The sequence below is a fragment of the Kwoniella shandongensis genome, chromosome 9 (assembly GCF_008629635.2).
Source record: "Kwoniella shandongensis chromosome 9, complete sequence".
Taxonomy (NCBI): Eukaryota; Fungi; Basidiomycota; class Tremellomycetes; order Tremellales; family Cryptococcaceae; genus Kwoniella; species Kwoniella shandongensis.
This window is the reverse complement of record NC_089295.1, coordinates 533,031-553,963: the sequence shown is the minus strand read 5'-3', so window position 1 is coordinate 553,963 and position 20,933 is coordinate 533,031. Positions and strand designations below refer to the sequence as shown.

General features: G+C 49.9%; 6 protein-coding genes across 6 annotated transcripts; 4 read left to right on the top strand and 2 right to left on the bottom strand.

The window, feature by feature from the left end:
* Positions 1-2: 2 nt before the first annotated feature.
* On the top strand, positions 3-3,080 carry CI109_105132 (uncharacterized protein; the record flags this gene model as incomplete). Its single annotated transcript, XM_032003152.1, has 5 exons — positions 3-88; positions 152-833; positions 894-944; positions 998-1,106; positions 1,159-3,080. The coding sequence occupies 5 exons, from the start codon at positions 3-5 to the stop codon at positions 3,078-3,080; spliced, it is 2,850 nt and encodes a 949-aa protein (XP_031862474.1).
* Positions 3,081-3,357: 277 nt separating this feature from the next.
* CI109_105131 (uncharacterized protein) lies at positions 3,358-5,032 on the bottom strand (the record flags this gene model as incomplete). Its single annotated transcript, XM_032003151.1, has 4 exons — positions 3,358-3,696; positions 3,757-4,090; positions 4,234-4,625; positions 4,739-5,032. The coding sequence occupies 4 exons, from the start codon at positions 5,030-5,032 to the stop codon at positions 3,358-3,360; spliced, it is 1,359 nt and encodes a 452-aa protein (XP_031862473.1).
* A 498-nt stretch (positions 5,033-5,530) lies between these two features.
* CI109_105130 (uncharacterized protein) lies at positions 5,531-6,607 on the top strand (the record flags this gene model as incomplete). The annotated part of the gene is made up of 4 exons (XM_032003150.1): positions 5,531-5,715; positions 5,777-5,847; positions 6,006-6,439; positions 6,506-6,607. 4 exons carry the CDS (start codon positions 5,531-5,533, stop codon positions 6,605-6,607), a joined length of 792 nt encoding a protein of 263 aa, XP_031862472.1.
* A 247-nt stretch (positions 6,608-6,854) lies between these two features.
* Positions 6,855-10,002, bottom strand: CI109_105129 (uncharacterized protein; the record flags this gene model as incomplete). Its single annotated transcript, XM_032003149.1, has 3 exons — positions 6,855-7,930; positions 7,985-9,761; positions 9,814-10,002. The coding sequence occupies 3 exons, from the start codon at positions 10,000-10,002 to the stop codon at positions 6,855-6,857; spliced, it is 3,042 nt and encodes a 1,013-aa protein (XP_031862471.1).
* A 2,558-nt stretch (positions 10,003-12,560) lies between these two features.
* Positions 12,561-15,567, top strand: CI109_105128 (tryptophan synthase, beta subunit; the record flags this gene model as incomplete). The annotated part of the gene is made up of 13 exons (XM_032003148.1): positions 12,561-12,605; positions 12,667-12,674; positions 12,721-13,024; positions 13,095-13,188; positions 13,257-13,395; positions 13,458-13,554; positions 13,624-14,231; positions 14,288-14,342; positions 14,405-14,587; positions 14,639-14,954; positions 15,017-15,142; positions 15,199-15,409; positions 15,468-15,567. The coding sequence occupies 13 exons, from the start codon at positions 12,561-12,563 to the stop codon at positions 15,565-15,567; spliced, it is 2,286 nt and encodes a 761-aa protein (XP_031862470.1).
* Positions 15,568-16,499: 932 nt separating this feature from the next.
* CI109_105127 (uncharacterized protein) lies at positions 16,500-20,464 on the top strand (the record flags this gene model as incomplete). The annotated part of the gene is made up of 12 exons (XM_032003147.1): positions 16,500-17,210; positions 17,299-17,369; positions 17,433-17,506; positions 17,575-17,648; positions 17,739-18,363; positions 18,422-18,593; positions 18,662-19,162; positions 19,222-19,364; positions 19,438-19,520; positions 19,597-19,821; positions 19,976-20,228; positions 20,292-20,464. 12 exons carry the CDS (start codon positions 16,500-16,502, stop codon positions 20,462-20,464), a joined length of 3,105 nt encoding a protein of 1,034 aa, XP_031862469.1.
* Between the last annotated feature and the right edge of the window lie 469 nt (positions 20,465-20,933).

Sequence of the window (20,933 nt, the reverse complement as noted above, 5' to 3'; positions counted from 1 at the left end):
AGATGTTGCGACCAAGTTTCGCTCGGAAGGTGGTTCGACTGAGAGCTGCCAGGTTATGGGGTCTTACTCGCTCTGCCGAGGTTTCAACGTGAGCTTATTCTATCATCACTTCTCTCTCCCTCCATCATTTCGCTAACTTCTCCTGACATAGTTATCACACCACTTCCACTCCACCACCGCCTCGCACTTCACCCTACATACCTCAAGATGTAGCTCAAACCTCCGGTCGTCACTTCCCGCTGTACCAACCACCCCCTCCTCGTCCTCCTTCTTTACCATTAAACGAAGAGACGCTTGCCTCTCTTCCTTCGGAACAACAGCTCTCTCGTCAGTTGAAGACTCGTCTGACGAAGAAGGCAATTGAGGATCTCCCACCATTCGAAGAAGATGATTTGAGGAACTTCTATAAGGATTTAGTCAGGACAGGTCTGAAGGACCCAAATGTGGGAAGATTAGCGCTGGAAGGTCCAGGAGGTGATGCGAGGAAGAGGATATCGTTCAGTAAAGAAGAGAGGGAAGATATTCTTAGAAGAGTAGAGGGTCGACTCGTTGGTTCTGTGGCAGGGTCCGGATCAGGTCAATCTCAACTTCTGTTGGAAGGTGGTGGAGTTGCGAATGGAGGAGGAGAGTTGAGTATCGCCTCTATACGAGAAGCGACGAAGAACTCGCCAACTCATCATAGAGTGTTCGCACTTCTTGCCTCAGTAGCTGTAGGGCAGGGCACAGGACCTAGTGAGACAAGTAAAGGGAAAGCGAATGCAGGAGTAGGAGGGATGGATATCCCCCTCGGTGTGGTTAGCAGAAAAGAGTGGGATGCGCTGTTTGAGGAATTCGTAAGCTTTCATAATTCCTTCATTGTGATCTAAGCTAACCGCAGATGGGATTTGATGTAGATTGAAAGAGGGGATGCAAGGGGCGCAGAGTCGTTGTTGGATGTTATGAACGTGAGCTGAATCTCAATCTCGGGCCTGAATGCAGCTGACGTTCATATGTAAAGCTTCATGGCGCGCCGCTACAAGAGGAACGAATAGCAGATATCATGAAGGTGGATGCGATGGCGGGTCGAACAGATGAGGTTGCGAGACTGAGTATGGAGCTCATTCAGAGTACGTCTCGTCAATTCCCTCCCCTGCTTGTTTCTGACAGTCAATCATACAGGCGGCCTACCTGTATTACCCAGCCACCAAGACCTTGTCATGATGGCGTTACTTCGGCAAAACCCCTCAAATCCTCAGATCGCCATCTCCCACCTCACCCAAGCTGAAGAAGCTGGTCGACCCTTACCACAATCTTCCTACCATGTCGTGCTATCCCATCTCACCCAGCCTTCGCCTCTTACGCAGCCGAACGCTCACACTCGTGCTCTCGCATGGGACCTGTTCACACACATGCGACTAGCAGCCCATTCCACGCCATCTCGAGAACTGTACACCACCATGATCCGGGTCTGTGGTGATGCACGACAACCGCAACCCGAACGAGCGAGAGATCTTTGGATCGAGATGACCGAGAGCGAGAAGATGGATCCGACAAGAGACGAATATGCCGCAATCATTCGTTCTTTAGGCAGTACGAAGAAGGACTACTTGGAAGCATTCGATCTCTTGCGACAGATGCTGGCGAAACATCACGATGCGACTTTTGTTCCATTCGCGGAAGAAGATGGTCATCAGATGCCTACGACGTCAGAATACCTACCGACACTCGAGACGTTTACAGCGTTGTTGGAAGGGACGAAACGTGCCGGAGATCTGAATAGGGCACGATGGGTTTTGACGGAAGTTGTGAAACTGGCGAAGAGCGGACAGATCTGGGGTGCGGAAGATTGGAAGAAGGGTGCAGACGAGGAGCTGCTCGCGGGAGTGTTTATGACCTATGCTGCGTGGAAGCCGGTGGTGGGGAGAGAGTTACTAAAGGTCAAGCAGGACGTCGGAGAGAAGGCTGTGGCGGAAGAGATACAAGGGGCAACAGCAGAAGCAGAGCAAGGGGGCGAAGAATGGCTGGACGTTGACGTGCTGGAAGAGCTAGTTGAACCTGTCAATTCTCAAGCAATCGAGAATACGGAGACTGTGACTGGAGACATACCGATCACACCGCAAAGCAGCGCCGATGCTATACGCGAAGCGACCGCACTGTTCCAGCGTATCCTCCACGACCAGCAAGCTGCCGCTCAAGGGGCGACGAACGAATTCTTACCTTTCAAAGATGTCCGACTCACGCCTCGCCTCATCAACTCGTATCTCTCGGTTCATCTCGCTCACTCTTCATCACTCGCTGGAGCACGGAAGGAGTACGACTCCGCTTGGGACGCAGTGTCGAAGTTGTCAAAGACTAACAAGCCCAACGGATGGACGTATCTTCAAATCCTGGAGAAGTGTGCGTCGGGTACACGAGGCGGTATCGAATATTCCGATCGATCGGTTGCCTATGAGTGGGGATGTCAACTTTGGTCAGAATATGTCGCTTGGTCTGAGACTGTCTCGAAAGAGATTGAAAGCATCTCGGATCTCTCGGCACAACAACGACGTAGATGGTTATCAGGACTGGGAGATCGACAAACCGAACGAGTTTGGCGATCTGTCATTCGTCTTCATGCGCTTCTCGGATCATCCTCTACCTCTTTATCGTTACTCGAGCTATTCCATCAAAATTATCCACCATTAGGTATACTTCAGACATACGCACCGTTACCGGAAGTTGGACTGAAGATCAAAATGTCAACACCGGGAAGTACACCAGAAGCTCAAGTCCCTCCATATCTCTTATTTGACGATGTGAGAGTCTTACATCAGAGATTGGTGAAAGTGGAAGATGGAGAAGGAATTGGGCGATTGAAGTGGATCGTCAGTCGATATAAAGCTGCTTTGGGGAAAAGATTGAAATGGAGGATGAAAGGTGTAGGGCAAGGTAGAGAGAGGAGAAAAGCGAAAGATGATCTGGAGAAGTTGGCAGCGGGGGTGAACATGAGAAGAAGGATCGAAGAGGAGCACGATGAATATGGACCTGAGGAATACGCGGAAGGCGATTGGGAGAGTGAACAGCCAGAACTTGAGCAGGAGAAATGGGTCGGGAGGGGATGAGCGGGACGAACGAGTTTAGCATGATGAAGTATATACCCTGCACTTGATTACCTGCAACAACATGCAACGCTACCACTCTGTCATATATGGCCGTTTTTTTGATAATATGCAGTCAACCCGAGACAATTTTCGAAAGTTTTCATACAAACATGATATCTAGAGCAGAGTAGGGTTAAATGATTGTGTAGTGTGTGGTATGTGTGGAGTGTTTGTGGGTGAATCCACCGACCAGCAGGGATTGAGTGAGATCTAAGCAATCTATTTATCGTTCCCAACCTTACTTTGTCTTCATTTTCCTATCATCACGATCACTCGCGTATCCCAATTCCTCTTCCTCTTCATCCTCTTGCGCGACGACTTCACCCTCCAAACCGACTTTCGAAGCCGCCCCCGCGCCTGATACCCATGTATTCTCATGGATCTTCTCGCCTTTCGAAGTTCGTTTAGCCCGAGACCACATCCCGACACTCGGGTCTGTGATGAATTTCCATGTGACGTATGGCCATGAAGCGTGAGAAGGGAGAGGAGCGTAGAATTCAGATGCGATGGCTCGGAGTTGGGGGAGTCTGGTCCATGGTACAGAAGGGAAATCGTGGTGTTCGTTATGGTATCCGACCTGTCACATTACGACGTCAGCTGTGTCAACAATAGCAGAATGCCTAGAGGATAGACTCACGTTGTAACACAAGATGTTAAGAGGTCCATAATAACTGGTGGTCTCCTGTGCCAAACCCTTCATCAAAATATCCTCATCACCACCTTGTTCATCAGGGATGGGCAAAGGTCCCTCCATGAGATAATGCTCGGCAATGAAATGTGCCGCACAAGGATGCAAAGATCCTGCGAAGAACGAGCTGATCACGAGATAGAGCCAAGATCGGACCCCGGAAAAGTGGATGAGCGCCAAGTCGAACGAGATGACGGCGAGGAGGTTGAGAGCGTGCCATTTGGTGAAAGTCTGAGCTCGGATAAAACCTGGTCGGATGGCGTAGAAGAGGAGTTGGAATGTACTGCGAGAGAAGGTGTATTTAGCGGATATTCATTCGAGAACACGACGCACGAGAGGAGCTTGGTGGATCAAGTGCAGGAAAGGTGCGACAGTAAGGGAGAAGGAGATGTAGACCAGGATTGAGTTTTTCGTCACCGCACTCACGCAAAGAATGTCTTCCCCGCTACGTTGTTCAAGACCAACGCTTCCACCCTACTCGGCAAATCCGTATCGATCCCATCTTCACCCAAGAACTTGTGATGTTCAATATGATATCCCTTGAATGCCATCGCATAAGGGACACCAATACTGAAGTTGGCCACAATGGCCAAAAGCTTGTTGGCCTTAATCGATTTGAAAGCGAGATTGTGGGTGATCTCGTGTATCGCAAGGAAGATGTTTTGATTACATGTTCCACCGATGATGTATGCTGTTAGGAGGAAAGGGAAGGACAGCGGATGGGAGTTACGGAAGTAGATGGCGAGAGAGATTTGGATTGCGAGGACAAAAAGGACCAAGGGGAAGGTGGCAGATGTTGGACCCATCAATTTTCGAACCTATCCAAAGGCAATCCGAATGATTAGCACACAGCACGACGACAAATTTGGTCATATTCCGACAATTAAGGTCAAAGACATTGATAGGACGACAGGGTTAACGCCCAACTCACCTCCGGATGAGCTTTGAGGATCGCAATTCGTCTAGATCTATGAGGTTCTTCGGTTGTCATCCACAAGAAATCAGGGAACGGGTCCTCCTCCTCTTTGACAGTGTTCTTCTCATCTGCCGAGACAGATTCTTGATCCGAGGGATCGCACGAACTGAGCTCAGGCGAAGAAGTCGAGGAAGGTATGGTCGAGGTCGAGGTAGTACTGGTACCAGTACGAGTTCGACGAGTGACGGGTTTCGAGGATTTGCTTGCGGCGTTGATGGGAGGGAGGGGAAGAACGACGGGGGACGACATGATCGTTTTGCGCGAGGAAGTAAGAGTTATGTGAGGTTCAAGTTTGGAAGAGAGAGTGTTGGTGTATTCGGGTGATTTTAGTGGTTCGACGCGATCCGGTGCGACTGTTAGAGCACAGTCTGTTTTTATGTAACGATTGTGAAAACGATGTGAATTTCGATTGTACGGGCAGTCGAATGTAAGTGAAGGGCGAAGTACTCTGGGGAAAGTCGATAGAGAGGGAGAGATATGCAGGTTCTAGGATGGAGATGGGATATGCAAAAGAGAGAAATAGGATGGTGGGACGAGGTTATTACAATTATGTACGTGGAGCGAAGCTGCGAATTGAACTCACCCTCAAAAAAGAGTGTTCGCTCATTCAGGCACGGGAGATCAACCAACGTGATGGTATCTCAGCATATCGCATAACCGACAATGTCCATAACCACTACTGAGCACAGCGTCCTCCTGCATTGAACGCACGCAAGCAGGTCGAGACGTGCATAACGGACATAGACAATGACGACCCCAAGCTCAACCGAGGCGCCTGGTTTCCTCGCGCAGCATCTCCCCTTGGACAAAGCCACCACTTCCCGACCTCATATCACGGTGACATGGGCCCAATCTCTCGATAGCAAGATTGCAGGTGTAGGCGGGAAGAGGGTGATTCTTAGTGGTCCCGAGAGCATGTTGATGACGCATTGGTGTGTGCACAGGTCATATGAGGGAGATGTACAGCTGATTGACTGACGTTGATGTTTGCAGGCTAAGATCTATGCACGATGCTATACTGATAGGTGTGAATACGCTCATCCTCGATGATCCAAGATTACAGAGTGAGTCTGAGGGCGGTCCTTCACTCAAATGGGCTCTGGCCCACTCCCATCCATCATGTCCAGTCCTCCGACCTTGACTCGACTCGGTACAACGCAGCATCGCCCATTTAAGCTAATCGCAAGGATCGCACATACTAACGACTATCCCTCTTGACCAGTCAATCTCCTCCCTTCCTCACTCAACCTTCGACCACCCCAACCTCTCATCCTTGATCCCCATCTCCGATTCCCTCCAACCGCTCGAATCTTATCCGAATGGAATACCAAACCCCTCGAACGAGGCAAGACGCTCCTTCAACCATGGATAATATGTTCTGATCAAGTCCCCCTCTCCCAACGCACTTCTCTCGAAGAGGAAGGAGCTCGAGTTATCGCCGTCAAAGTTGATGAAAAGGGACATATTCCTCCGTCGGATTTACCTGATATAGTGGGCAAGTTGGGCTTGAAATCTGTGATGATTGAAGGTGGATCAAAAGTGCTTAGTACGTTCTTACATCAACGACAAAGGGAAGATGGAAGTGTATTGGTGGACAGCGTAGTCGTCACTGTTGCACCGATGTTTATAGGACAAGGTGTCGGTGTAGTACCAGAGGTGAGTCACAACTGACGAGCCATCATCTGGTGTTGTGACGCCGCTGACTGATGACTTCTCACACAGGGCGAAGATAAAGGTTTACCACCACTAAGAACGGTACATACAGAAACGATGGGCAAGGACGCAGTGATGGTCTGCACAGTCAACGAGGAGGATGAGGAGTAGACCGAACCGGTAGCTGTTCTCTCACACCATTCGAGCAGTCTCGTGGAGAGACATATGTCCGTTGCACCGCGGCCTGATGATACCTTTTCGAGCGAGCGGGCAGTATCGCTCGATAATACCAAGCATGTCGATATTCGAATAGGTATAATCATTCATGATCTACAATAGATGGATACGCGTACCGTACAATTATAGACAGACAGATTTGTATATGATATATGATATATGAGACGACGGTACAACACAATCACCCGGTGACGTTTCTAATTCTAATCTGAGTGGGTTGTCTCAAAAAACTCTGTCTGGGCCTCAATACCGGCTTCTTCACTTCCACCTCTGGCATCTTCTCTTCCATCAGACTCTCCTCTTCTGCTGCTGCCCAGACATCTGGAGATGCGGCTCTCTCGCCTTGCTTGGCTTTCGGCGTCTTTTGATCGCTCTCCGTTCTAGATCCCATATTCGGTCTGGTACTGCGATAGGAGGAGCCGTCTTGGTCCTCGTCGTCGGTGTCGACGAGGGAAGATGTCCTCTTCCATGACCCGCCCGAAGCCGAAGTTGATCTAGATAAGATGTCTTCGTCCCAATCACGATCGTCCATGAGAACTTCGGGCTCGCCCCATCCTTCCACCTCGTTTTTGGGAGGAGGCAGTGTCCTCGGACTCTTCATTCTGGTAGGAGTGCGCAATGGCGAAGATGTCCCTGGGAATGGGAAACTGTCCTTGGAGCTCTTACGACTCGAAGGACTGCTGGCGAATAGTCCTCTGATTGGCGAGGCAGGAGGAGACGATTGACCCCATGGGAAGTCACCAGGCAGACTTGACGCGGTGCTTGATGTGGAGTTGGTCCTTCGCATGACTTGAGGTGTGAGATCGTCCATGTTGATACTGGTCGCCGGAGTAAGAGGTCCCAGGTCGATCTCGATTGTAGACACACCTGACAGGGTGGAAAGTTGAGAGAGTCGGTTGTTAGTCGATTTACCGGTACTGACGCTCTGCGACGAGGACGCATAACTCGCCGAAGAGAATCGGTTCGAGGTAGGCGTCGATTCGAGATTTAACAAAGGTGGGCTTCGCGATGCCGCCTTGCGCTGGGAGACACTTCGAACAGCCGAGACCCATTCCTCCTCTTCAGATTCACTACCACTCCAACCTCTGCCGCTGGTGAGTCCCATGCCGGTCTTCAGTGATTCCGAGTTAACAGAGTTGGAACTCGACGAGCGTGATTGGGTAGGTCGGCGCAGAGTAAGTTGCTGGTTGACGAGTCGGGATCGAGGCGTGAGGATCTTGGATCGCAATGCAGCGGTGATCAGAGGTGTACTCAGATCTGCAAGCCGGGATTTGTCAGTCAAGCCAAGATTTTCACTTCGCTGTGGCTCACCAATATCACTCTCTTCCGTCTCAAGTCCCGGGTCGATGGCCGATCGTCTCACACGCTTCGGCCTCGGGAGCGAAGTCAACAGTTGCCGTACTTCCGGACTTGGCGGTCGAACTGCGTTCGAGACCTCGATGTCCGCCTCGTACTGATCGACAATTTCGACATCCGCGGTTCGAACAACATGAACCGGTGCTGCTTCGAGACAAGGTGGATTGAGAAGGATCTCGCCATCCATCATGCCAAGTGCTTCGTCCGGTTCCCCAGACTCCGAAGCCTGCTCGACAGGGATGATGAACTCTTCGGCTTCCGCTTGGACATGGTCTTCCTCCTTGTCGATGACGACCACGCCATCGACTTCTACGACGGCCGTTTTCTCAACCCTGTTGACCGACGCAGGAACAGACGACATTTCTGCCATCATCTGGGGTCCCGAGAAGTACTTGACTTCCGTCTCAGTGACTCTATCAGGTGGAATCGGGAATGCCATGATAGCGCTAAGAGCCGAGTCTGAGCGTTTGTGTCCTCGGTCTGTTGAGGAGATGACAGACGAAGGGAGAAGGTCGATACTGTCCATTCTTGAGGGTATAGAGATCTCAACCGCTTTCAAGTCTTGTTCCTGTTGACTGTCCGCGGTAATCGACTCAGTTGCCAAGCTCGATTTTCTCCTCCCGGCTGCCTGAACCTCCAACATCTTCGGCTCGCTCCGAGGACTGAGACTCAACTCGGAATCGTGCCATTCTCCCCTGTTGATCATGGATGGCAAGTTCGCGCTGACCACATGAGCTGCGAGCGAACTTCTTCGTCTTGGCAGGAGAGCGGCGTAAGGAGAAGGATAAGATCGAGGGGGAAGCTGAATAGAGAAGCTCGAACTCGTCGAATCATTCGATCGTTCGAACTCGATGTCCTGATCGATGTCGAGGGATGAGCCATTACTGATATATGATGGAGCGTAGTACAGTGATCCGTCTGATCCAGCCAATCGAGCATCCAGCGATGGCAATGACTTGATGGGAACATGGACGGATCCGAGAGAAGATCGCTCGAGTGTCTGCTTCAACGTTGGGGAAGCTACGGATTCAGGCGAAGCATTACCGGGAGAATCGGACCATTCGGACGACGCGCTCGTCTCGACGCTTAATCGAGAGAGCGCAGGCGGGATCTTCGGATATGGTAAAGCCTGCGGTTTGAAGGCTTCTTCGACCGATTCTTCGTCAGGCGAGCTCCCGACGCTAAGTCTGGAAGACACGATCGAGTTCGATCGCCATGCCCATGGATCTGATGCGATGGAGGAAGCGACGGAAGCACGAGATACAACGGAGCTTCGAGATGCCACCGAGGATCGTTGGCGGACGGACCCCGTCGCCAGGGCGAGGTCCGAACGGAGGCCGTCTATGGACGATTCTCGTCTCAAAGCTCGCTGCGATGTAGGTCGACCGATACTGGGCGTCGTCAGATTGGGTTGCGGTGAGCCCACTGACTCTTGGTCGGAGAATCGAACTCGACTGCTCCGTCTTCGCAATTGCAGAGGAGTGATCGTGCTTCCACCGCTACCACTCGCATACGTCCCGGGGGATATCGAAGGTCCAAAGTCCGTGTTCGGAGGGTTGGAGGTAGGAGCAGGTGGCAGAGGTGCAGAGGGCACAGGCAGTGCAAGTGAGGAAACCGACGATGAAGCGGGAGATTGGGGTTGAGTAGAGGTGGAGATAGGTCGACGAAGGATAGATTTAGAAGTTGGGACAGAACGTGACGAGCTAGAACGAGAATGCGTGGACGACGAGGCCTGTACAGGTTGTCAGCAAAGGCCACTCGACGTTCAACTTGTTTGCACTCACAAAGGCGAGCTCGCTGTCCATGTCACTTCCGTCCAGCGACAGCGCATACGACTTTTTTCGACTCTGCGATTTTCTCATCTTCTTCGCTTCGGCCTCTTCCATTTCCGCCTCGATCAAGGCAATTTTAGCGATTTGCATCTTCTCTCGAGCAGAGAGAAAACACAATTCTTGTTGTTGTGGGGCGAACATCTTGGGGGGTCTTGTGAAGTTGACTATTTCAGTTCTCAATCGCAAAGACACCAAGGACACGGTCCTCGGTTTCAATGACCACTCTGTGATGACGATCGAGCTTGGTTGTGTATCTGTGCTTTTTTCATTACGCCATGTCAGCACACACAATCATTGACCTCTTCGAAAGGACGGACGGACAAACAAACTCACTCTTACGACACACGATTCAAGGAGGAGAAGCGGATCTGCTTCTGATCTCACACACGAATCCCCAATCACGATCACAATCAGTGCGATGGACGGATGATCCTGTCGGGCAGTGCAACTGCGCTCCGAGTGAGAAATGTTCCGACAGGTGCTTAAAGCAAGACAGCTGGGTCCTGTCAAAGGTGTTTCGATAGGACGCTAAATCGCTCGATTGAAACGAGGTAGAGCAACCGGGCGAGAGTTGGCTTAAGAGTAGGAGAATAAAGAGTGACGGTTGTTTGAGGGACACAGGCAAGACGAAAATATCCGTCCAAGTGCGTTGTAAGATGCCTAGCTATCGATGACCAACGATATCAGCGACATGCTACATCTATTTGCGCCCAACATCTCTCCACTTGATATCTCTGAGCGCGACGTAGCAAAAGAAAAGAAGGCAAAAGTAACGCTTTGACAAGATATCAAACAAGGCACGGACCGCATGGACCCCCCTTTACATGTCCTCCACCCCCGGAGGTGGCTTCGTATGAAGGGACCTACATCCCTGATCTACTGAATCGGAAGCAGAACGTGCAGAGGAAGGGATGATGAAACGACTCAATCCCCGATCAAAGGGAAGGTGTCTCTTTCGGGCTCTAACTACTCACTGTAGTGTCAATGCCGTTCTTCTCGGTGGTTGATGTGGTGTGGGACTAGTGGGTAGGTCGATGCAGACGAGAGATCGAAAAGGAAGTTGGATTGCTGCGAGCGTGTGTATGTGTAAAGAATGTACTGAGTTCCGCCTGGGAATCTAATTTGTTCACGTCGAGTGATGATGAGAACAACAAGAGATGTCGTTGTTGTGTAGAATGGGAAAGGGGAAGGGGGTGTGTCACGCCTCGCCTTCTCTCCTTGTTTCCAACTTTACTCCTTCGACCGTCTGATGGGATAATGAGGAACGAAAGAGTGATGTAAGAGCCACTCTGCAACGTCAAGGAGAATAATGATGATGGAAAAGAAGAGGAGATGGATGATATTGCGAGATGAGTTAATCCGTGATGATGTGAGTGAAGATCACTACTGCTAACTGCTAGCAGTCTATGCGATATCATGAAAACATGCCTGCCTTGCGAAAAGAAGACAAGACCACTTCAGCCTCAGCCCCTCTGCCATTGCGCCCGTAGTCCTATCCCCTCCCTTCTTACTCTTCTCTTCTGTCTTGTCAAGCTTCTTAACCTATGTTGTACGCGAATCGACTTTTGCATCTCTTTTTTTCGTTTGGTGGAGCGCATCGAGTAAGAGATGTCTTGTACAAAGTAAATGATTGACCGGAGTGAGTAAGAAAAGTGAAACTTGTACTACTGCGATTCAGGGAAAAGTAGCCACGATACCAAAATAGAGTTGATAGCGGCAACAGATCCCAAGTTGAGCGGATTTGTTGGGTTTCCGCATCGGGTGATTTTAACGTAATTAGATAACAAGCAGAGTTTATGCTGCTGGAAAAGCTGCTGCTCTGGTGTATTCAAGGAGATGTGATAGTTAGTCGCATCAAGGAGAGGAAGAGGGGATGCTAGGTGAAAGATGGCCCAGCGCTTAGCTTACCACGTGGAATATGATAAGATCAACCTGAACTCGAGCCTTTGATGCCTGCTGGCAGAAAGTCTGTCTGAAGCTACAGAATTGGCACCTACACTGCTATTCGTCGCGAAAGCATTCAGCCTCGGTACTGACAAGTGATCATTGAGTAGTATAGGGTGTTGGATGCCATCAATCTGTTGGACCATATGATGGTCACACCAACTGTGGTGGCATCTGCGCTCTTAGAGAGGTTGACTGTCTACTGAGGCCCCATGTCCAATGCAAGTCAATGCTTCACTGGTCGATGGAACACTCTTGCACATGTCTCACGGCGAACAAAAGCAACCGAGCGACATATTGCATACGCCATTCTTGACTATCCTTGTCCGAAACGACCCGTTGTCACAGATAGTCCTCATCCTCATACTCTCATTACCATTTGGTCGAAGGCAGTAAAAACTGTGCATGTCGCTGTCAGTGTCGTCAGAACGGTGCTTCATTCAGAGCGATTTGGGACTGACATTGAGAACAGAGAGATGGTACAACCAAACTTCGGAAGCTGGAACAGGTCGAACTATGACACGCAATAGTTGAGCCATCACCCAAGCGGTCCGGTCGATCGGATACGATGGAGACGATAATTCAGGGCGTTGCACAAATTGATCCCGTTTCAACTGGTCACTTCGACTCGCAAATCCAAAAGTTCAACTCTGAATCGATCGTTATCATCGAGTATACATAAATACAACACGAGTCATTCTACATTTACCCTCTTTCTTTCATCACAACATCCACATAGAGTATACTGTACAAAGATGTCAGAGGAAATCAAGAAGGTTTTCGCCGCGAAGAAGGAGCAGGTGAGTTTTCTCTTGTTTCAAGGATTAAGAGGCGAATTGCTAATCCTTGTCCTCGATATAGGATCAAGCGTATGTCACACTACATACAAGGCTTTGTTGTCATAGCTAACCACAGTGTTCATCCTACCTTCACGTGCCGTCCATCTTTTCCACCCCTGTGCTTGACATTTCCTGCATTTCCACATCCCTCGCGACTCCAACATCTCGTTCTCGATTCGACTTCCTCCCCAACGAAATATCTCGGTGGTTTCATCCCAAACAGCGCTTTCATCACTTTCCTAACGGCCGGTTTCCCCACTCCCGATGCTACTGTTCCCCTCATGCTTGCTCTCGAAGCAGGAGGAGCAGACATCATCGAGCTGGGTGTGCCTTTCAGTGATCCGACAGCGGACGGACCTACAATTCAAAAAGCCAACACTGTGAGTGTTAGCGTTCTCGTTGTGGCTCAGTCTCGCGGAAACGAGCAGATAAGTTGACTTTTTTCAATAGGTTGCTATTGAGAACAACGTCCACTACGTCAACTGTTTGGAATATGTCAGGCAGGCTAGGGCACAAGGTTTGAAGGCTCCAGTGATTTTCATGGGTACGTCTTTCGTCCTTCCGCATGCAATCTCCGATGTATGCCATCGGGCTCATCCTTCCCTCTGATAGGTTACTACAACCCTATTCTTGCGTACGGCGAAGAGAAGGCAGTTCAAGATGCTCGAGAAGCAGGTGCAAACGGTTACATCATGTGCGATCTTCCCCCAGAGGAGGCTGCCAAGTTCAGAGATGTCTGTGCGTCGTCTGGGTGAGTCGCAATGGTTTTCGCTAGGCGAGAAGCATGAAGTACTGACTCTGGTTTATCATTAGCATGTCCTATGTTCCCCTGATCGCCCCCTCATCCAGCATTGATCGAGTCAAGTTCTTGACTAGCATTGCCGACTCGTTCATCTACGTCGTCTCCAAAGTGAGTACCTCCCTCTGCGACCCCAAAATCGTATTTCGAATGCTCGCTGACGTTGTGTCGCCTGTGTAGATGGGTGTCACCGGATCATCAGCCGAACAAGCTATGTCTGCATCCCTTCCCGAGCTCATCTCTCGTATTCAACATTTCACCCCTGTCCCTCTCGCAGTCGGCTTCGGAGTGGACAACAGAACGCACTTCGACTTTGTCACCGCTGCTGGCGCGGACGGTGTTGTTGTTGGATCAAAAATCATCAAGACCATCTTCGAAAATGCGACCCAGGGCGATGCCGCCAAGGCTGTTGAGGCATTCTGCGCTGAGATTACACTGCGAGGCCAGGAAGTCAAGTCTCTTGGTCGAAAGAATAAACCTTCCAACACCAACGGTCACGTCTCACCGCCTCTCCCTATTCCTCCTGCCGAACCAGTTGAGAAATCCGATCTCAAAGTGACCGGAGCCGGCAAGCTCCCTTCTCGATTCGGAATCTTTGGTGGAGCATATGTGGCCGAGTCATTGGTTGACTGCTTATCCGAGCTCGAAGCCGCATATGTCGAAGCAAGCAATGATCCTGCTTTCTGGAAGGAGTTTGAGGACATGTATGGGTACATGAACAGACCAAGCGAGTTGTACCTCGCGGAGAGGTTGACAGAAGAGATGGGTGGTGCAAAGATCTGGTTGAAGTGAGTTCCATGTTGGTACTTTGTACTGTCGTAACTATGCTGAGTGAATTCTTAAGGCGAGAAGACCTCAACCACACAGGTTCGCACAAAATCAACAACGCTGTCGGTCAGGTGAGCTGCATAAGGCCTCGAAACCCGGGTTTACTGGACACAGCTAACAACTCGATACATAGATTCTTCTTGCTAAACGTCTCGGTAAGAAGAGAATCATTGCCGAGACTGGTGCCGGTCAACACGGTGTCGCGACTGCCACCGTTTGTGCGAAGTTTGGAATGGAGTGTGATATCTATATGGGTGCCGAGGATGTGAGAAGACAGGAGCTCAACGTTTTCAGAATCAAGATGCTAGGTGGAAATGTAAGTTCGTCTATCGATCTGGCTAGGGCCACGTTTACAAGTCGCCAATAGGTCATCCCTGTTACATCCGGTTCACAAACCCTCAAAGATGCCGTCAATGAGGCTATGCGAGATTGGGTCACTCGACTTGACTCGACGCATTACCTCATCGGTTCTGCTATCGGTCCTCATCCCTTCCCTACCATCGTTCGAGACTTCCAACGAGTCATCGGTCGAGAGATCAAGTCTCAGCTGCAAGAGAAGGCTGGTAAATTGCCGGACGCTGTCGTTGCGTGTGTCGGTGGAGGTAGTAATGCAATCGGAACTTTCTACGACTTCATCGGTGACGAGGGTGTTAGACTCGTCGGTGTGGAGGCGGGTGGTCATGGTGAGTCGTCATAGATTTGCTTCACTGAGACGAGTAGAAGCTGACTGTTGCTCATCGAACAGGTATCGACACCGAGGCACACTCTGCGACTCTGTCAAAGGGTGTCATCGGTGTTGTTCACGGAGCGAGCTCATACATCATTCAAAGCAAAGAGGGTCAATTGACTCCCACGCACAGTATCTCAGCTGGTAAGTATGCAGCGTACTCCGCAATTATTATAGCTAACAATTCTTCTCTTTCTTAGGTCTCGACTACAACTCCGTTGGACCCGAACACTCTCATTTGAAGTACATCGGCCGAGCCGAGTACATTGTCGCAGACGATTTCCAATGTCTTTCAGCGTTCAAGATGGTTACCCAACTCGAAGGTATTATTCCCGCTCTCGAATCCAGTCACGCCTTGTGGGGTGGTATGCAATTGGCCAAGACATTGCCAAAGGACCAAGACATCGTCATGTAGGTTTATGTTTGCACCGGTCGACTTGGTTCATTGCTGATTTGGGTGCTATCACAGCTGTTTGAGTGGAAACGGTGCCAAGGACGTTGCAGAGGTTCTCTTGACATTGAAGAAACCAGAGTGGGCGGACAGGTTGGACTGGCACGTTGCGCAATAGGTGGTGGTGCACGATCGCCACTCCCTCGTAACGTTGTGTGAGGAGAATCCTCAGTACGGATAGAAAGACTCAAACATCTCATGTATGCATTTTCATGATGGATAACTGTTTATTCTGCATCGTCCGTAGGACGTCCCACTTGCTGATGCCGTAAAGAGAGAGTGTGCCTGAGACGCACTACACGTGTCCTTTGCCGGCGTTCTTCGATCGCGTCTGCTCAACTGGGCCCGAAAATATATCTGAAGAGTGGGTCATGCGAATCATCGAAGAAAGTATCAGATGTCAGTGGACAGGGATGATGGCGTACAGAGTGTATATGCGTGCCGTAGCCACCGTAGCCACGTACTCCTGATAAGCGACAGCGGCTTACTATCTGTAGCTGTAGGTGTATACGGTACCGGCGATAATTGATGAATTAACGTTTTGTGTGACCCTGTTCCGATCCGGAAGTTTAAACGTGTTGACGACGTTCCTCGTATCTTGTCACCATCAATGAGACTGTAGTCAATCAGAGAGAGGCCATACTATCAACTGTCTTCATTCATCTCCAGTAGGCATAACGAACCGTCCCATCTCACTATCGTCAGGATCTACTTCTCGTACAGTGACTATCGATCAAAAGTGAAACAATACGAGCTCAGTGAGCGCGGTGGAACTAAAGATATTCCGATTTTTTAGCGTCAAACTATACTTTGCATTTGGTTAATTGTATTTGCATTTGTATAACCAAACAAGCCCACCGACACCGACAAACAGTACAGTACAGTACAAGATGGTTGATCCTCATCCATTACAATAGCATCAGAATCACAATCTTCCATCTTGCATACGATAATCGCGGTCGTAGTTTTCCGTCTCGCACGCTTGTGGAAGGTATCCAGTCGCTTTGAACGCCAACGCCAACGCCAACGGCCGGACCCCCCGCATTCGACATGGCCGTCCGAGCACTCCCTCATATCCCAATACCCTTTTCAGAACCATTCGTACAACTCAGTCCGTCAAAGTCGAAACTTTCAATACCGACGCTCGAAGCGCCCATCTCTCCATCATCAACATCAACATCACCACCACCATCACCAACACCAATCACTGGTCCCACCCCTTCGCCGTCTCGTAATATTTTGGCACCCAATACGACAACGACCACGTCTAGCTCTACCACGCTACCTGTGACGGAGGCTGGAGACGCTCAGGAGGTGTCAACCTCAGATACGAAAGGAGGTAGGAACGATATCGGACACAGTGCTTCGACTGAAACTCTTGACATCGCTGTTGCATCAAATACAACTACAAACTCGCCTTTGTCTACTTCGGACTCGGACTCGATTGCAGAAGATGTTGAAAACCGGGAGATGAACGTCGGTACGGAGATGGATTCAGCCAAGGTTCTCGAAGAATCGCGCTTGGACGATTCGGCCAATGGAGGACGAAGTAGGACTTGGTCAAATCAGGAAAGGAGCCAAGAAGATACGGCAGGACAGGAAGAAGACTACGACGACTTCGATGGAGAGAACGATGATATGGAATTAGGACATAGGGGATATCTACCAAGAGGGATGGACGTCAGAGATGCTCTGGCAAGATGTGAAGATCCCACTCTCGGGTGGAGTTTGCAATTCTGGGTGACTATTGCGGATCCTCTGGTGAGTCGATTTCTCCCCGTCTCAGCTCCATCTCCTTTGCTTGGCATGCCGTTGGACGATAAGCTGATATGATCCTCGACAACCGCAGACGCAACACGTCTTCTTCGCATGTCCTGCCTCTGGTCAATGTAGTTGGGATCCACCGGTCGGTGCTTTCGTGTAAGTCCGTCTCATCCTTGCTCCAATCAGACCTTCTCAGCTAAATGACATTCTTCCCCGTAGCGTTCCGAGATCACCTGACGGAGAATGGTGGGAATTGGCAGATGCTACGAGGAACAATAGGAGTTATTACTACAGTACGTACTGTGTGCCGTCACCTCGGACTCGGCCCAAAGGAAGGTGGACTGATCGATCAACTTTGTAGATACGTTGACGGGGAAAACGCAATGGACCAGACCGGGCGGAAATGCCTTTGTGATTCCTTTGGGACTTATCCAGGTTGGTCTATGTTCAGAGCCTCTCACTTCTCCCTCAACATGCCTTCAGCAGTGAACCAGTGATGACTGATGCCATACCCTATCTGCACAGCGGAACGCTCTCCCAGCACGACCGAAACAACCGAAGAGACAGTCCTCCGCACCTCTCAATATCAACACCGTTCGCTTCGATCCTGTTACACCCTCTAAACCACCTCGCGATCGCTCTTCCACTATGATGGCTTCATCGTCCTCTTCCCCATTGAAGACACCAACAAAGTACTCATATCCACTACCTCCGAATTCGCCGACCTCAACCATGTCGCCTTCCTCCTCATATGGTCCAAACTCCCTAACACTAGAAGCGATCGTCCTTGACCAATTTTCACCCTCACCAACAAAGAGAAGTCATAATCACCATCACCAAATCATTGGCGGACAACCATCAACCTCAACTTCGTCTACTGGAATCCCTCCTTCCCCTTCAGCCTCCCATTCAAGAACAGTGGGGCCTCCCACCACGATAACGCCAAGAAAGACGAAGATGTTTCTCGAAGATGGGTCAGGCAACGAGACGGACCGAAGTGATAATTCGGGTTCGGGATGGTGGGAGAAGAGGAAATCTACTGCTCTAGTGGTCGGAAGGAATTTTGCCAGTCCGAAGCGAAGTAGAGTCAAATCTGTATATGGGAACAGTGGGAGGGATTTAGAAAGCCTGTCAACTGAGAAATTGAACGGTGAGTGCTAGGGATTGTCTTCGGTGTGTTGCATACTGATCAGAGCTAGTCCGTATAGGGTCGCCATTGAAGCAAGGGGTAACGACCACGTTACCAATAAGGGACGACATGGACGCGAGCTCAAATCGACATGTGAATCAGAACGCCGCACCGAGACTGCCAAAGTCAATTCCTAATGAACCGATCTACGTTGACCATTCTTCGGTGAAGACAAAACGTATGAGCACTGGGTGAGTAGATCCTTTGCTACATAGACAGCAGCAGCTGACATTATGTCTGCCTCCTCCCGTATTCGTAGACTACATCCTCTTTTGCCTTCCGATATCAGTCACGACATTCAGCATTTCCAAGGTGACGATTTCGCCCGAAAATACTTTGCCACCAAACGATCAGGTGTCCTTCGCCAACGTGTGCCCATCGAACGGATAATGGAATGGCAGAAATCGCCCATCAGTGCACCTCTCTTGGTGTTATCTCGAAGTTTGTCGAAAGACGCCGTGACCACTTTCAAAGTGATTCAACACGTAATGGGAGAACGAGATCGTCAAGTATCAGATGCGAAACCGATGCTAAGCTCAAGTAGTCATTTGAACCTCGTCGGTCTTACACTAGGTGGTGCAACAAGAGGCGGTGGTAGTAGTGGTGGTGGGGGAGAATTGAATGGAGGAAGTGGAAAGAGCGCAAAGATCGTGGTTCTGGAAGAAATCAGATGGATGATACAGCTCTGTGTGTCGGCGGGCGAGATGAGAGACGAGGTGTATTGTCAATTGATAAAGCAGTTGACGAAGAATCCCGAACAGTAAGTATCAGCGATCTCATTCATCCTACATTCTCTGATACTGACTTCTATACTCGCAGTGACCCCATCGTTCTTGGCTTTCAACTCTTCTGTGTTCTCGTCAACGCCTTTGGACCAAGCAAAAACTTCGAGCCGTTCGTCAAGAGCTTCTTGCAACGACATACGAGCGAACAAATGGACGGGATCGGAGTTATGGCAAAGTGTGAGTGTACTGTAATGGCTGGAGTAAGCCGTACGACGTGATTCAACGCTGATTGGTTGAAAAACGATCACAGATTGCGTTGTCAAGCTTGATGCCATCTCTGCAAAAGGAGGTAGAGGCAAGACGTTGACGGTTGGCGAGATCGAACATGCTTCGGTGAGTTGACCCTTACTGATCGCACCTTGAAGCGCTTTAGCTAAGAAACAATGTTGACTGTTTATCATATTGCCAGGATGCCGCATTCTACCCTTCTGTATATGGCGAATCGCTCGACCGAATCATGACGTTGCAACAACGGTCATACCCTTCTCTCAAAGTACCTGTCGTATTACCTTTCTTGGCGGACGGGATCTTGGCTCTTGGAGGGATGCAGAGTGAGGGTATTTTCAGGGTACCGGGGGATGTTGACAGTGTGTCAGAGTTGAAGAGCAGGATGGACAGGGGTCACTATCAGCTGGTAAGTGTCTGCCATCCCGCATGTGGCCTTCCACCACTTTATCGGTGTCTGTGCTCTTGCGAGGATCGGTTTCTTCTCGGCATCGATCCTCAGCCTCGCTGTGATAGCACCATATCGGACTTTGAGCTGCGCTGATATCGTACTCTCCTTGCAGAAAGGCATCGATGACCCCCACGTCGCTGCCTCGCTATTCAAACTCTGGCTTCGCGAGCTCGAAGACCCCATCATCCCTACGAAACTTTACAACGACGCTCTCATCGCTTCTCGAGATCCACAAGAATGTATCGACTTTGTCAAGAATCTACCGACGTATAATCGAAGAGTTCTGCTCTTCGTTGTTAGCTTTTTGAGATTGTTCGTGGGTAGGGAGGCGGTCGACCAGACGAAGATGACGATGGGCAATTTGGGTGAGTCAACCTCCTGATCGACGTTGACGGAAGCTGACATTTCATTTGTCTGTGCGATGGTAGCTCTGGTCATGGCACCTAATATCCTTCGAACGACGTCAAATTCCCTCGTTACGGTATTTACAAACTCGACGTTTGAGAGCAAATTCATGATGAACCTGTTGGAACATATGGATCCGGCGAAGATGGATGAAGAGTATGTACCGACTCACGGTCAGGCGGTGGGACGGATATAATGGACGTTGGGTTGATTTCGTCTATGGACCATCTGGTGTTTGTGAGACGAAGGGCCCCATCACCAAATGACATTGCTTGCTATTCGTCTTAGATTGATAGTATTTACATAGTCCTCATGTTTATCTCATATATCATATGCATGAAAGCTTTAGTCAGTGATTGGTATTATTTAGGATACTGTGCTAATCGACTCCGCCAGTCCAATCGTGAGGTGGTGGACATTAAAAGTGGAGGTTTGCGGTCGGCCGAAGTCTGATTCGGTGAATGAGTGCGTCATACCATGATTTCTGACAAAGATTGTTGATGTTTCGTAGTCGATTGCCACTGTACAGACAGACTCATTCGCTAGTGATTGAGCACTAATCAATCACTCACTCTCTCACTCACTCACTTGCATCGTCAAGAGCATCAGAACAGCGACTACTCTATATCACATCTGCAGATTCCAACAGAAAGAAGCAAGACACA